General features: G+C 45.6%; 3 protein-coding genes across 5 annotated transcripts; 2 read left to right on the top strand and 1 right to left on the bottom strand.

Moving 5' to 3' along the window:
* The first annotated feature begins 54 nt into the window (after positions 1 to 54).
* Positions 55 to 2,591, top strand: LOC120455222 (lysine--tRNA ligase). 2 transcript variants are annotated; one of them, XM_039641194.1, is made up of 4 exons: positions 55 to 211; positions 640 to 1,306; positions 1,372 to 2,319; positions 2,391 to 2,591. In XM_039641194.1, exons 1-4 carry the CDS (start codon positions 180 to 182, stop codon positions 2,478 to 2,480), a joined length of 1,737 nt encoding a protein of 578 aa, XP_039497128.1. In that variant the 5' UTR covers positions 55 to 179; the 3' UTR covers positions 2,481 to 2,591. The 2 variants fall into 2 exon arrangements, with proteins under 2 accessions (XP_039497128.1, XP_039497127.1); XM_039641193.2 differs by lacking the exon at positions 55 to 211 and adding an exon at positions 328 to 505.
* Positions 2,592 to 2,846: 255 nt separating this feature from the next.
* On the top strand, positions 2,847 to 4,779 carry LOC120455223 (protein LST8 homolog). The gene is made up of 2 exons (XM_039641195.1): positions 2,847 to 3,059; positions 3,128 to 4,779. The coding sequence occupies exons 1-2, from the start codon at positions 2,946 to 2,948 to the stop codon at positions 3,953 to 3,955; spliced, it is 942 nt and encodes a 313-aa protein (XP_039497129.1). The 5' UTR covers positions 2,847 to 2,945; the 3' UTR covers positions 3,956 to 4,779.
* On the bottom strand, positions 4,628 to 7,861 carry LOC120455221 (ADP-ribosylation factor-binding protein GGA2). Of its 2 annotated transcripts, XM_039641191.2 has the most exons (5): positions 7,702 to 7,861; positions 7,469 to 7,626; positions 6,242 to 6,836; positions 5,189 to 6,177; positions 4,628 to 5,124 (listed from the first exon to the last, which is right to left on the bottom strand). In XM_039641191.2, exons 1-5 carry the CDS (start codon positions 7,736 to 7,738, stop codon positions 4,912 to 4,914), a joined length of 1,992 nt encoding a protein of 663 aa, XP_039497125.1. In that variant the 5' UTR covers positions 7,739 to 7,861; the 3' UTR covers positions 4,628 to 4,911. The 2 variants fall into 2 exon arrangements, with proteins under 2 accessions (XP_039497125.1, XP_039497126.1); XM_039641192.2 differs by lacking the exon at positions 7,469 to 7,626 and having other exon boundaries at positions 7,702 to 7,840.
* Positions 7,862 to 16,501: the final 8,640 nt, after the last annotated feature.

The following is a 16,501-nucleotide window of genomic DNA, read 5'->3' as shown; positions in this document are numbered from 1 at the left end:
AGCCCACGCGCCAGTGTTACCACCTGGTGCGGCAAAGCGAATGCAACGTTTTGAGCGCATCTGGCAGCGCTGGCCGTGTACTTTTTACTTTTGTGGCGCTTTCGCATTCGCATTTCGTTTGGGTTTCCGCCGCTTCTGAGATCCCCGGATTAACCAGCGAACAACGTAACCGCATCAGCATGGCCGCTGCAAGTGGAGAACTGTCCAAGAAGTAAGTGCAACCGGCTCCAGAGCGCGTCCATTTGCCACAAACGTTTCAGTCCGGCCAACGTAGCTGCCCATTTGAGGTTAGGGCGAAGCGGCAACGTTCCAGTTCGCATTATTTATGTTGCATGTGTGCCGCTCGCTGATGAAATACGCTGCTTAAAATAACAATGTTCGCTCGCTGCGCCCTAAGAACCGTGCAGGGGGCGTGGCCTCGATGCAGATACGTCGGAATTCGGCCACTGGCCGCCGGTTTCCACGTGAGCGCATCGCAATTGCAGCCAAGCAAGCAGACCAAACTGTGGGTTACTCATACGCACCGTTGGCCAGGCTGTCACAACTGCATGGATATTCGTATATAATCCGTGGTTATAACAGCCTTGTGGTAGTACCTCCATTGCCTGCTAATACCCAAACGTTCCTCTTCATTCGCAGTGAGCTAAAGCGTCGCCTGAAGGCCGAGCAAAAGGCCAAGGAGAAGGCCGAAAAGGCGGCCGCTGCACCGGCTCCCGAAGGAGCTGCTGGCAAGAAGAAGAGCAGCGCCGCCGAGGAGGAGGAGATCTCGCCCAATGAGTACTTTAAGCTGCGCTCCGCTGCCGTCCAGGAGCTGAAGCGTACGCCCGAAACGGATCCCTATCCACACAAGTTCCATGTGAGCAGCTCGCTGGAGGACTTCATTGCCAAGTATGAGACTAGCTTGAAGGAGGGCGAGACGCTGGAGAATGTGAAACTGAGTGTGGCTGGCCGTGTGCATGCCATCCGCGAGTCGGGCGCCAAGCTCATCTTCTACGATCTGCGCGGCGAGGGTGTCAAGGTGCAGGTGATGGCCAGCGCCAAGTCTTACAAGTCGGAGGCGGATTTCGAGACCGATACCGCCAAGCTGCGACGTGGCGACATCATCGGCGTGATCGGACATCCCGGCAAGACCAAGAAGGGTGAACTGTCCGTGATGCCCAGCGAGATCAAGCTGCTGTCGCCGTGTCTACACATGCTGCCCCATCTGCATTTCGGCTTGAAGGACAAGGAGACGCGCTATCGCCAGCGCTACCTCGATCTCATTCTCAACAACAAAGTGCGCGAGAACTTCCAGATCCGTGCCAAGGTATGAAATGATTTCAGCAGTTGAGGCTGAAACACTTACCACGTACTACTCCCCTTATTTCGCAGATCATATCGTACGTTCGCCAGTTCCTGGATCGTCTGGGTTTCCTGGAGATCGAGACGCCCATGATGAACATGATAGCCGGTGGTGCCACTGCCAAGCCCTTTGTGACGCATCACAATGACCTAAAGATGGACCTGTTCATGCGCATTGCACCCGAGCTGTACCACAAGATGCTGGTGGTAGGTGGACTCGATCGCGTGTACGAGATCGGACGGCAGTTCCGTAACGAGGGCATCGACCTCACCCACAATCCCGAATTCACCACGTGCGAGTTCTACATGGCGTATGCCGACTACGCCGACATTATGGACATCACCGAGCAGTTGGTCTCGGGAATGGTGAAGGCGATCCGTGGCTCCTACAAGATCACCTATCATCCGGAGGGTCCCGAGGGACCTGAGCAAGAACTGGACTTTACGCCGCCATTCAAGCGCGTATCCATGATCAAAACGCTGGAGGAGAAGCTGCAGGTGAAGTTCCCGGCGGCCGATACCTTCAATTCGCCGGAGACAAATCAGTTCCTGTCCCAGTTGTGCGCCAAGCACCAGGTCGAGTGCCCCGCTCCGCGCACCACCGCCCGCTTGCTGGACAAGCTCGTCGGCGAGTTCATTGAGGAGTTTTGCGTGAATCCGACGTTCATCTGCGAGCATCCGCAGATCATGTCGCCGCTGGCCAAATACCATCGCAGTATTCCCGGCCTGACGGAGCGTTTCGAGCTGTTCGTGGCCAAGAAAGAGATCTGCAACGCCTACACCGAGTTGAACGATCCGGTTGTGCAGCGCGAGCGTTTCGAGCAGCAGGCCAGCGATAAGGCGGCCGGAGATGACGAGGCCCAGCTGGTCGACGAGAACTTCTGCACGTCCCTTGAGTACGGACTGCCGCCCACTGGCGGTTTCGGCATGGGCATCGATCGCCTGGCCATGTTCCTCACGGACTCCAACAACATCAAGGTGGGTCTGCGGCTTGGCATTAAGTGAAGTTATTCAAATCATTTGCTCAATCTGCCTTCGTTTATTTTTAGGAGGTTCTGCTGTTCCCCGCCATGAAACCGGAGGATGCCAACCGCATGGCAGCGGAAACTGCTCCCGCCGCCGCTGCCGCCCAGCAGTAGATGGCCACCACCATCGCTCACTCCACTCAACCCCAATCCCTGTACGTTACGCTGGTTCCGGACTAGTCCCAGATGCTAAGTTATTCAACCAATAAACATTTTTTTCCAATATCCGAAGCATGTGTTATTTTGCGTGGTCGATTTCTGGTTATCTACGTGATTTGGAAAAACAATATGTTTTTTAAAGAGAAACATTATGTGTAGAAGATATCTTCATGTAAACTAAAAATTATGGTGTAAATTTGAGACTGATAAGCAAACTTTTTAGAAAACATTGTTTTTTGAAAGCGTTTTTATGTTTTTTGTTGTGTTCCAATAGGAATACTTTCGCGCTTACCAACACCGCGCAACTTATCGATAAGCGCGATAAGCGGCTATCGAGGACCCATGGACCGATAGGTTCGGCCAAATGAAAACATAGCCGGAGAAAAAAGCGGAAATTGTCAATTAATCCGTGAACACAGGATGGGGGACCAACAGCAGCTGATCCTGGCCACCGGCGGCTATGACCACACAATAAAGGTGTGGCAGGCGCACACGGGCAACTGCATAAAGACGATGAGATTCGTGGAGACTTCGGTGGGATTACCCTTAATTGTGCATGTTGTTAATGGCCGGTCAATCAACATAGCTTATGTATCTTGCAGCAAGTGAATGCGCTGGACAGGACTCCGGATAAGACGCGTCTGGCGGCGTGCGGATACCAGTGCATCCGGCTGTACGACCTGGAGTCCAACTGCACCGCACCGGTGATCAATTTCGATGGCGTGCAGAAGAATGTGACGCGACTGGGCTTCCAGGAGGACGGCAACTGGATGTTCACCGCCGGCGAGGATCATCACGTTAGGATCTGGGACATGATCGCCGCACCGCCCCACTGCTCCCGCGTCTTCGATTGTGAGGCGCCGGTAAATGCCGCCTGTTTGCATCCCAATCAGGTGGAAATCGCCATGGGCTCGCAGAATGGCAGCGTCTTTCTGTGGGACGTCAAGTCGGAGCGACACGAACGCATCGTGCCTGAGGTGGATGCATCCATTCAGGATGTGGCCATCTCGCCGGATGGCAGATACCTGGCGGCGGCCAATAACAAGGGCAACTGCTACATCTGGTCACTGACCAGTCAGGATCAGAAGATGAGCACGCTGCGGCCGACCAAGAAAATTCCGGCACACTCTCGCTACATACTGCGCTGCAAATTTAGCCCGGATTCCAGGCTCCTGCTAACGACCTCAGGCGATGGTACGGTGGGCATTTGGAAGACGGACGACTTCACCAAATGGCGCGAGCTGTGCATCGAGAACTACTGGGTGTGGGATGCCGCTTTTAGTGCCGATTCCAAGTGGCTGTTCACCGCCTCATCCGACGGCATTGCACGGCTGTGGAAGCTGCAAACGAAGAGTCCCATCAGGGACTATACCGGTCACACCAAGGCCATCACTGCCCTGTCCTTCAAGGACGAGATCGTGGGCAAATAGTAGTAGTTGTAGTAGTTGCTAGCCGCCGCTAGAATCTAGGCAAATCGTAAGCTTTGTGACCAACGCGTCAGCATCGACAGTTTCCTGCTAAGTTGATTGTCTCCCGTTGGGCGGCGTTTTGGCTGATTTTCCTGTGGGTTTCCCAAACAGCTGTACAGCTGCTGAATGATTGATCTACCAAGGTCCCAATAATTCAGTCATTCTAATAATTAGCTGGATAAAATCCACACACAATTAATGGCATTTAAATACTAAAGTGAATAGCCACCAATTCAAATATTTATTAAGCATCAGGGATTTTAGTTTCTACCCTTCGTTAAGCTCAAAGTTTTTGTTTAGTTTACGTTTCCAATTGGATAAATGAAAATGTAATTCATAGTGTCAAGAGTTATATTTGAAAAACTGCCAGCAATGCTGTTGCTATCTTAACACAGTAAAATCAGCAAGTATTTCAGACTTACAACGAACACTGGAGATCGGTCGTCCCACACAAACCGCCAACCCAGCGAGACAATCCGCAAGGAACAAGTAATTTGGCATTTTTTGAGGGCAGTAGCAAGTAGGGATAGTAGCGATGACTCCGTATAGGCAACACAGCAACCAGAACTGAAGCATCAACAAAATAAAAACAACACCCACAATTCAACAGAGTAATGAGAATACCTCTGAAAATGAGCGCTTGGCTTTTGTAGCGACTTTTTCATAATTTATAAACCTTTGATACATAATTATATTACGACTAAATCGTTTGTATGCAAAATGCAATTTGAATAAAAATCTTACGGGCGTAAATATACATACAATACATAAATTGAAAACAAAAAGTTTCTTTTAGATACGGGTGCACAACATAGATGTGGAAAAATTGACTGTTTTTTATTTGGTTTGCCCCCCTTTTCAATTTCCAGATGGGCTTTCCGTGGACGGGAGCGGGAAATGCTGTTTGCCGGGTTATTCTAGTCCACATAGTCGATGCCTTTGGCCACAATCGATTCCTTGATGGGATCCGGATCGTCGCCCAGCTTGTAGCCCACGATGCAGGTCACGTCCACGGCCTTGCCCGTCGGATTCAGGAGTAGCATCACCTGGTTGATGGGCGTGGCCGGGCGGAAGGGCTTGTGGGGCGGCATCTGGCTGTCCGTCGGCGGCAGCAGGCGCACCTTGCATGGCTGCAAAATAAAAGGAAAGCTTGTTAGTCTTGACCATTCGATATTCGACAGCTGACTCGCTCACCTTCTTCACGCTGGCCTCAAACTGAAAGTCGTGCACTGGCTGGCGACTCTTGTTCTGAGCCGATATCACAATCACCGACACACGATGGCCGGGCCGATCGCTGGTGAAGTTCAGACTGAGCTGCATGTCGTCGTCGTCGAGAACGATGCGCTGCTCTCCGGTGGCCTGTATGTTGTCCAGTTCCACGTTGATCTCGCTTAGCGGCTTGGCCGGCGGTACAACTGTCACTGGAGCCACCACGGCTTCATCCTTCTTTTCCACATCATCGCTGAGTAAAGGAACATCGTCTATGGCATCAGCAGGAGCAGGAGCAGAAGAAGATGCGGAAGCTGGATCATTAGCAGTCGGTTGCTCCTCTGGCGCCTTTACATGCATTCGTTCGCGAGCTAAGTCGTTAAGCGTGATCTTCTCGGGATCCCGCTTAAAGCTGGGCATCCGATCCTGGGTGGGCAGGATCTGCTGGAATAGCTCCTCGCTGAGCATATCGATTTGCGGCATCTTTCTGATTGTTTCCGGCACTTTGCTAGCGCTGCCTTCGTTGCCATTTGCCAGAGCCTCGTTTGCGGTTCCCTGACTAATGACCTGCGGCTCCAGCAGAATGGTGGCATTCTGGAATGGTTGGTTCTGCTTCGCGTCGCTTTCGGCCAGAGCGCTGCTAAAGATGTCACTTAAATCGGCCAGCGGATTCGACGCGGTGGCCGCGGTATCGGAACTACTGCTGGCGGTATTCGGTTGACTTGCGGTGGCTGAAGTGGCTGCTTCGTTGCTTCCACTGATCAGCAGATCCCCAAGCAGTTCGTTCAGCAACTGGGCGTTGTTGGAGCTAGTGCTGGTCGCTGTGGCCAAGCTGGACGCGGGCTTCGCAGAGCTAGCGGATGTTAGAGCACTCGTGGGCACGGCAGGAGCGGTAATATTTGTGGGCGAAGGCACCAGATGCTTGTAGCGCTGCATGGTGGCTAGTAGAGCGCCATTGGCATCCAGAGTGTCAGCTGCGAATGGAGGGAGTTATATAAAGAGCTGAATGGAGAACCATTTATGATAAACCACACCCACCTACGAGCTGCGCATCCGAGTCGTCCAGCAGCTGTGGCAGATGCTGGAAGATGGGCTTGTGCTTCTTGCAGCTCTTGTACAGCTCGTGCAGCGTTTCGTTGACGTCCTCGTTGGAGGGATCGTAGGTGTCCAGCATCTGATTGAGCAACTGCATCGTCTCCTGCACCTCGCAAAGCACCAAACGATGCTGGGCCAGCAGATCGTTGCGACGCGCCTCCTGCGCCATCCGATACTGCAGCAGAAGATTGGCCCGCTTGAAGTTCTCGGGATTATTGCTCTTGATCAGCTTGGCGAACATGGCCTCGTCAATGGTGCCCAGGACACTCTCCCGTTTGGCCACCGCCGCCTCCGTGACGCTGTGCTCGATGTCCCCCTCCTTGCGCAGCATGTCGTAGGCATCGCGAATCTTCTGGCGCTGCGGGAACTCCGTTGTCCACAGAAGGAGGCACTCCATGATCCGCTGCTTCACCTCGTGCGGCGTCTCGGCGCCCTTGTACTTCTTCGACACCAGGCGTATCAGTTCGTTGAGGAAGCGGAATTTTGACGCCTCGTCCTGGAAGTCGTCGCCGCACTGCGTCATGCACTCTTCCAGCAGCTGAAACAGATAAATGGGTTTTATTGTTGAACTACGCATGTTTTAATGAGATTTCCCTAGTATAGGGATGTCATTTTTTGCTTATTTAAGTGAAGAAGAAAAGTACAAGTATATATGTATTTATGTTTGGTCAAAACATTGATAATCAGAGCCTGATTTTTACTCGGAAAATAAAACAAGAAAAGTCGTGACAAACCAAAGATAAGAGATAAAGAAAGCTGACAAGTGCACGGTAAAAACTACAACAAAAACAATAATAATATTAAGCAAATGGGCAATAAAGCTAGTTAATTTACATATTGGAAGTTGAGGGCTTCTAAGGATGCAAATACCGCTAACTGTTGCATGTTGTTTTAGCTGTTTTTGCAACCAGTTGGCCATACGAACGCATTTCGATAGCAATTGTTAACAATAGATAAGAACATTTTTGTTGCTAATTCGAGCGCAGCCACAAAAGTGCGTGTGTGTGTGTGTGGTTGTTCGTATTTGTGCGCTTTTCGTCAACTTTACGGCCCACTGTGCAGCGGTGTGTGTGTGCGTGCGGTTTATCCCTTTACCGTTAGGTGGTTGTGGGTGGGGGGAGGGGTAGCTGTGAGCAAATGGGGTGAAAAGTGCAAAATGTAGTCATTTACCGAAATTGCACGCGTTGCTTCCGTCACGTTTGTGGAGCGCACCTTGGCCACAATCATCTCCTGCGCCTTGTGGACCAATTGGGCGTTACTTTTGACCACAATGCAGAACATTTGCACGCCCAGTTCGTCGATTTTCTGTGCCGGATTTGTTGCTCTCTCTGCGTTGGCCGAGATGCCGGAAAAATGCGCTAGATTATGCAAGTTCCGGTGGCCGGAATGTCAACTTGACTCACCCAGCATCTCCTCCATTATGCTCTCGTCGGTTGTCATTGTGCGGCCTGTATTTTATTAACTGGGGGATAAACAATATTTGCGTTGATTTCGAACATCAGACATATTGTTGTTGTCGCTCCACCGACACTATCGATAGTTTGGCGAGCTTTGCATTCGGTATTTTATCGCCGGCCAGTGCGGCTAGCCGCCTTGTGGCTAAAAATGCCAAGCATCCTGCAAAAAAATACTAACAAGTGATGCCACTATTGTTTTGTAAGAGCAAACGACGTTGCCACTTCGTTTTCATAGGCTAGCCGTTAAATTTAAAAAGTCAGCTTATTGACAACATAAGCAATGCGAATGCAAATGTTTGTAAAAATGATATATACTTAACACAATAATCGGACAACTTCCCAACTTATATAAAAGTGCACAGTATTTTAGTTTTTGTAACCCCGTACACCTGATTAGTGACCCTATTTTATTTCATTCAGTTCAGCACCATTACATATGCATGACCATCTTATGTAAGTACATGCAAACACGTGGGCTGTCTGTGTGTGCGTGGGCAGCAACCTGTGGCCATTTCACCTTAAGTTAACCTTTCGCCAGGACATCGCGCAGGCGTACGAAATTGGCTGGCTATAATTAGAAGCACTTGCATCATCATCTCGACGGGGAACTGGAATTGGTGCCCCAAACGGTTCACGTGGTGGTGGGGTCATGGTGGCTTCATACCCATTAGTCGAGGTGCGGTGGCAGGTATACTCGACAGCTCGAATGGAAGTGCATTCAATGGTGCTAAAAAGTTACTAAAATAATGCAGTTAAGTGTATTTTATGTGCTAGAAAGTGTGCTACAATATATTTTCACGGCAGCACTTCGAATAACTGGCTATTGCCACACTATATTTTCCAATTAACATGCGGAAGTTAGGTTGAAAATATATATTAAACATTATTCGATAATCGCACGCCTTAAGCTAGGCAACATATCTGGTGTGGCGGGTATCTCAAGGTCGTGGCAGCCGACTATTGCGTTCTTTCTTTGTTTTTTTTATCGTGTTTTCTGTGTTCGGCAACACGTGCAGCACTCACACACACACACACTCGCGTAGGAGGCTCGTCGCCGGCCTGCGCATGTGTGTTGGTGCGTCGGTGTGGGCCCGCTCTCTCGCGCGCTCTCTCTTAATCTCATTTCGCTCTGGCAGAGTCCGGCACTCCGGCCAAACTGTTATACCAAAACCAGTTTACATGCGCCGCCGCTGCATATAACAAAAGCCTCTGTCGACGCCGCCGCTTCTGCTCAAAAAGGACAAACTCAAGGGCAAAACTCAAACGCACACAAAGGTCTAGAAGACCAGCGAGCAACAAAAACAATTACGGCGTGTGCCTTGTAGCAATTTCGTGGCGCTGACTTTGATAAGTTCGCCTTGATTACCATACGCGGGCATATGCATATGAGTATGTACATATGTACATATGCTCATGGGTTATACGTAGTGGACTGGACCCTATACTATTTTCTAGATTACACAATCGCTCCCGGTTTTTCATTCTATCAACTTGTTCCGTTGCCACTCCCACGCAATTTGTTGTTGCGAGAGGATTCGGCGCGGCTATGTGTGTCTGTGTGTGTGTGTGTGTGTGTGTGTGTGTATGCCCACTGACACACTTTTTGTCCTACCATTTTGCCCATTTCTCCCACACTCTCTCCGCTAATCTCTTCCCCTCTTTCTTTGACGCTTCCCTGTCATTCTCTCTCTCTCACTCTCTGTGTACTTTGTCGCGTGGGCGTGTTTGAGCTTGCCCTTTGAGGTTATGTCCGCTGATTGCATATTTGAACAACTTCCATTGATTAGCCATTAACGAGCCAAAAGAATAACCAGTCGCAGTAAAACTGCGTATCTCCGCGTATCTGTCGCCTGGCCCTTTGTTAGGTGCCATTATTGATATTGATTGCTATCGACGGCGAAGCGGCCAAACTTTTCCACGCACGCAAAAACAGCTGGCGTCTACCGTTATCGCTGTCAAACCAAAACCCGTTAGCGATAGTTTTTTTACCGTTGTTGTAGCCAAACAAATTATTACCCGATACCATCTTACGTTTACCGTTAGGGAGAGAGTTTTTTATATGGCTTACCGTTACCGTTGGCAAATAAATACCCGATACGATGCATTTAACCGCTGATGTCATATGAATGAAGCTATCACTGCATCGTATGACTTTAGTTATCGTTTGGGTGATCAATAAAAAACGCTTTAACTGCTAACTTTGGTCGAACCTTAGGAATGCGATCCCCAGAATAACGCATTATAACCCCACCAGGGTGTTCAAGATCCGAAGGTTAGCGGTATTATCTCGCTACTATCGAACGCCAATCGCATTTCTTTTTGCACTGGAGGCCCGTAAAATACTGCCACATCCGGAGTCTGGAACGTAGATCTTATCGGATAGTGGGGGCAAAAAAAACAATCGCATTCCTTTCGATAGGGAAAGTTCTTGACAAACGATTGATTAATGCAGTGGCGCCGATTTTTCTATACCTCGGTTTCTATTTGTTGTATATGTATGTATTTTGCAAATTGATAAGAGTTCCGTGAAGGAATATGCGATGGAGGTACTTCACAGGCAGAATGCCAATAATTTCGGAGCCAATCAATCGCACATAAGACCCCCCTCCCTGAAACTTTGGTTTTATCAATTCCGGGCCCAAAATAGTAAATCCACACACTGCCAACAAAAAAAAAAAAAAAAAAAACAGATTTATATATAACGAATGAGATAGTACTACAGAGAATAAAATAGCAAACATGAATTAATTACTGCTTGACAATAGGGGAAATTTACTACATTTGGTTCCATATAACATCATGCTTATCAACTTTGGGGCTCTGGGGGCGTATTATCGCCGAACTGGCTTTTGCACTTTTACTTTCGTCTATCGGACTCGATCGGGAATCACGTCGATTGAGGTGAACTGACTTTATCGAACAGCTTGATCTTTCAGCACCACAATGTTTCGAGAAGGGTAGATAAATACAAAGTTTTTTTTGGGAAAACCTATTACGTAGCAACTGGAGTTGCGACAGTGTCTTATATCCGATAGTAGTATCACAATATCATACGGACGGACAGAAATCCGGACAGACATGGCTACCCTAATCAAGTGTATTGTATTTTGACACGTAGCATACTATTCAACGAATCGAGCATACCCATTTACTTTACGAGTAACTGGCAAAAAGAGGATTATCTTAAGATGGTGCGCACTATTTCATCATCATCAGTTACAAGTCAAGTTTTCGTATGAATCAACCCCATCTAAAACGTAATCATATAATATATGAGTCAACTAACTCGTTCAATAAAATGCCATTATGGTTAAGACTTTAGTCGCACGCGAAGTACATAGTAAATTTTCGCTATTAATCAAAGGGACCGATTTTCTACAGCGCCAATCAATAAAAATAAACTCTAGATGTCCATTCATTCGGGTCCAAACATAAGGCATACGGCGCAGAAACTTGTTGAGCAAAGCATTACCATTTGAATTCGCTTATCAGTCAAGTGGGGGCATGAACAAAACTAACATTAATGATCTTTTGCCTCGCAATCTATATAAAACTTGGAAAAATATATCTTCCACTTGGGGAGCAACGATTACTGCGTATTTATAACTGGTTACTTTTGGAACTTGGGTTCTCACAAGGGGGAAACGCTCTTAAGTTTAATCAGATTTCCGTGACTTATTTATAGTTTTATTAACGTAGTTGCCAAGTTTCATAGTGGTATGTACATTGCTTCAGTTATGCAGTTATAATATAATGATGCTACCAACGTAATCATAGCTTTAACCTTCCATTAACCTCCCGAACGATATCGATCAAGAGTATTCGCTCCTCCTCTTGGATCCATTGCCATTGGGGTGTTTATTTGATGTGTGTGGGCTTATCAATTTGAGGTTCGGCAAACGATTCTAATTACACTGCCAATGTGCTTGACATGGGACCACCTAGTGGTTCAGTCCCTCTAAATGCCCACTTTCATCCAGTGCCGGATAGGAAAAAATTCGCACAAATTCCATTGTCGAGTTTTGTGCGGTTTTATTCCATATGACCGATCATAAATATGTTTATTGTTTATAATCGTAAACAAATAACGAAAAATTCGCTTGTGTTTACCACATATATTTGCTAATATTTGACTAAATCCGCAGATTGCTGTGCCACTTGACCTGCTATTATTTAATATATAAATCATATTATACGCGGGGAAAAACTCAATTCCTATCATAACGCTGCAGTACACATACAAAACATGTATATATGGTATAGCCAATTAAATTCGCATGCCAGAATATTCCTTACCCAGTCAATATAATCCCAATACATCTCTCGATTTCCATCCGATTCTTATGCAATCGCATTTGAATTGCGTTTTACGGCAATTGAATAGCGGAAGACAACAAGATCCAGTTCGAGATCAAATTGCATTCGTTTTGTTTGTTTTCGTTTGCTAACATACCCGTACATTTTTCAGGTAATTATCATAGTATGTATGTATGTATGTATGTATGTACATATGTACGGCCCTGGCTGAATAGTTGCTAAATGACTGGGACCAAGTGCACCGTGTTTTGTTGGCAAATGAATGAATGAACCAATCTAGGGGGTGTAGTTCGGTTCAAAGTGCCAGCATGGGTCACAGTCGTCTGCTTAGTCACCTGCAATCGAAGTCATTGCGCAAACGGGCAATTAATAATACCATAATAATGGGATAGAATAGCTAACTCGGCGAAATCGCAAGCTTTCATATCATAACTTGTCAGCGGTTTTAGCTTTCTGATTGAGAGTTCAAAAGGTAATAAGTGGGGGTAGATAGAAGCTACAAAGTGCAAAGCCGCTTGCGCATGCATCCCATAGGTGGCGCTTTGCAACCATGTTACAGAACCCTACGATTTTCAATGCAATAGTTTACTCTACAAATTGCACCTTGTTCAGGGAAAAGGTATTTGCCTTATATATGTGACTATATTCCTGGACCTTATCACTGGGTGTTCCAAGAAGTATAGATATACGATCCGCGTAAGTTTCGAAACCACAGGCCATTTCCAGGGTATTGGCTTTCGGGAGGGGAAGTGGACGTTGGCGACCGGTTCGGATTCGGAGTGTAGGGTGCTTGCTTGGCCCGCATAAATGCCCGAGAAATGCAGAAACGTGATCTATTCCATGTTGTCTCACTGACATTCTCTGCGGTTATCAGCCGACCTGTGTGTGTTCCATTTGCACTCAAATTGGCCAGTTGTTGTTTACGTTTGCCGCTATTGTTAGTGTTATTTGTGTGTGCTTTTTGTTTTTGTTTTTGCACCGATTTGTTTTTTGCCAGCTCTCAATTCTGTTGTTATTGTTTATAGCGCCCCAGAAAGGTGTTTAATTTATACCCCCCACACGTCCAATCAACCACCCACATTTCGCACACGATCGATCCCACAGAATAGCGATTTATTGGCTTCGAATTCCCCCTCTGCCATAAACAACAATTTATGTTAATAATCGATACTCCATTGGCCATTTAAGCGTCATAGTCCATGGTTTTCAAAAACACAGTTTGCCGAACCTCCTATTCTAGTCATAATAATAGGTTAAGGGCACAACAGCTAAATCTTAATCATGTCATCTCATCATAATTCTTATTCATCATTGTCGAACAACTTAAGCAGCGATTATATAAATACAAGTTCGAGCATTATTTTCGCTTCAATCATCTGCGCCTTTTCAACTATGCCTTTCAATTTGCCACATCATCAATTCCTTTCATTAATAGATCATTTCGCTGAACAAACAAATTCGAGAGAACTGCTAACCAAAGTCTCGTGCTTCTCCGTCTGGCAATTGACTCAAGTGTCTGGATCAAATAAATTTGTATGCCCAGCAAGTTCCTCAACAGAACAGACGGTTCTCCATTAATTGAGACGAGAATATACGTAGTACCAAAGTACCCCTAGTACCCCTAGTACCCCTAGTACCCGTACTACCCGCATCTATAGGCGTACTACCCTCCAGAAGTCAGTTTCTGGCGGTTCGTTCCGCCGAGAGAATCGCTCAATTGGTTTGCATTTGGGCTCGTTTAGCGATTAGAGACGTAGCGAGTCGTCGCACTTTCATTCAATCATTATTCACTTACATCATCATCCACTGAGTGGCCCTGACCATCGTAAGGTCTCGCCGGAGGCAACTGTACCGCTTCTGACCTTGGCCACTACGACGTTACATTCTGTATTCTTGACCGCCGTAGAGCCCTTGAAATCCGGATGCGGTCAGCTGTTCTAATTACGAATCCCAAGACAAGTTCCCAGCATTCCCAGCATTATTGTAAACAATAAAAACCCTTTTTTGCACTATCAATTCCATGGCACAACTGAAGATTTTCCATTACATATTTATGGTTTGGCCTACGGCGAGTTTGAGTTCAGTTAACTTGAGGATAGAGTAGAAATACGAGTATATGTGAGACAATTTCTAAAAGCGCACAGGTAGACCAATTGTTTTTTGTAGATTAGCTCAAATGACTTTTATTATAGTTTATGATAATTGCCTGTTTTTTGTTAAAGGTTGGTGGGGTTCTGTTGTGCAAGTTTCTTAAAATAATCTGGATTTATTATTATTAAAAGTTGTCGCTCGGTTATTTTACGGCTTTTAAGTGCATTCAAAATGACTGTGTGACAATCCTGTGATTAATAATCTGCTTTCCCATGTAATCTTTATCTTAATTACCCGTATTATATCACTCAATTAAGTTCATCTTATTGACGCTGCCTTTTTTATGTTGTTGTTGTACTTTCCTTGTTGTTTTAATTACTCACTTTTTTCTGACCTTTTTGTTTAGTGACAATTAGTTGTATTTTCAGTTAAATTGAAATGTAATTAAAGCAAATTGTCCGCAAATTAATTGTCTAAAGTTCCCAGCAAGGCACACGAACACCGATCATCGCAGACACCGGCACTCAAAAGTATTCAGCAGCTAAAAACAAAAGCAAAAACAAAAAAAAACCTCGACAATTAGGCAAACCAAATAATTTTCATGGCGCGGAAAACAAAAGAGTTATAAACTAATAACCCCAATTATCCGCTGAATACAACGGCAATAAAACAAGATCGCCAAAGGAAATGACGGCAACCATCCATGGATTATTTATGATTGTGTTGTTGGTCTTTGAATGTCGAACCCAATGGTGAATTTACTTGAAAAGTTGTATAAGTTATCTTTTTATTGCTGGATAAGTGCAGTACTTTTTGTACACTGGGCTCCAAAGTTTGAATTATATATCTTATTATATTGATAGCTTATAAGATAGAGGTGCAAATATAAACTTAAAACATTGTCTTGACTTTTCAGTGACTTTTCAAGCTATTATTTGATATCGGGACAATTGTAAAATATCGCAATTGTCTAGTCAAAGCTACCGAGTGCGGAATCAAAGGTTTTATCACGATGAAAAACGATAAGATTTGATATCAGAGATATAGCCAGAGAATGTCAAAGGATGTCAAACCAGAAATGAAACTGATTGTCTTCAGTTTATCTCTTTTTCATGTTGCATTTATGTAATTGATGCCGATCGGATTTCCATAGCTTTAAATTGCCAAGTGGGTAATTAGTTTTCCGGGAAAACTGACCACCCCTTTTCACCCTGCTAACTTTCCCATTGCAGTGCGCTTTCCTGTCAGTTGATGTTGCTACTATGATTATAGGTGAATTGCATGTGGCTGAACTGGTTTCAGTTTACATTCGATATCCGCAAGTGAAAGCTTCATTCACAAATCACGAACGAAGGCAAATATGGGATAAATATTTGCGCAGCACTCGAATTAATCAAAATCAACGAACTTTCGTTTACTCATTAAGTACTTATAGAATTGGTTTAAAAGTGTGACCATGGTACGCATATGATGTCGTTATTTAAACACAGAAGCAAGGTCACACTGCTTTAAAGTCATTATATACATACCTATAACATAATATATAATTAAATATGTTTTAAATCACTGACTGCAATCGGGCCACAAAACTTAACAAACGCACTGTGCTCTCCTGTAAATTGTAAAAAAAAAAAGAATTTCATAAAAGAAAAAATCAAACGTAGAACACTGCGAATACAATATTGAATATGTTTACATAGACGCGAGACGCAATTGTTGTTGTTTGACACTCACATGATTGTTGCCTTTGTTTTTCGCCATTCGCCATTCGCTTTTGCATTTCCATTTCACACTTTCGAAAATTGCATTTTGCTGTCGTTTGAAATGCTTTTTAGCATTTGCATAACCACAATACAAAACAAAAAAAAAAGGTGGGAACGGTGCAGCGAGTGTGCGAAAGAGCCAGCGATCGTTACAGATTAAGTGAGCAAATTTGCAAGCCGCCAATTTCAGCAACGTTTTTCTATTTCTTTTGATTATTGCGTATTTGGTTTTCGATGCTCTAGCTCACGCCGCACTGAAACTATGTATTTTATCAACAAAATATGCTCAATACATATGTATATGTATACATACATAAAGTGCCTGGCACACCGAAAATACTAAGCATATTTTCTAAAATTGCCGCGAAATTAACGCGAATATGCGAGGCAACAACAAAAAGCTGTCAGAGCTCTTAAAAAAGAAATGTTGAAAAGAATTTTGTTGTCTCGCCAATCGCCCAATGATAAATCATTCTCAACTGACGTAGGACTCGGCTGCTACTTTGCGCTGGGGCGTGGTCAACGCCCACCTGATTCGGGGGCTCGGTGACGTATACGCGATGTTTTGATAAATT

The sequence above is a fragment of the Drosophila santomea genome, chromosome X (genome assembly GCF_016746245.2).
Source record: "Drosophila santomea strain STO CAGO 1482 chromosome X, Prin_Dsan_1.1, whole genome shotgun sequence".
NCBI lineage: Eukaryota > Metazoa > Arthropoda > Insecta > Diptera > Drosophilidae > Drosophila > Drosophila santomea.
The sequence above is the reverse complement of the archived record's forward strand: the minus strand, read 5'-3'. Positions and strand labels throughout refer to the sequence as shown.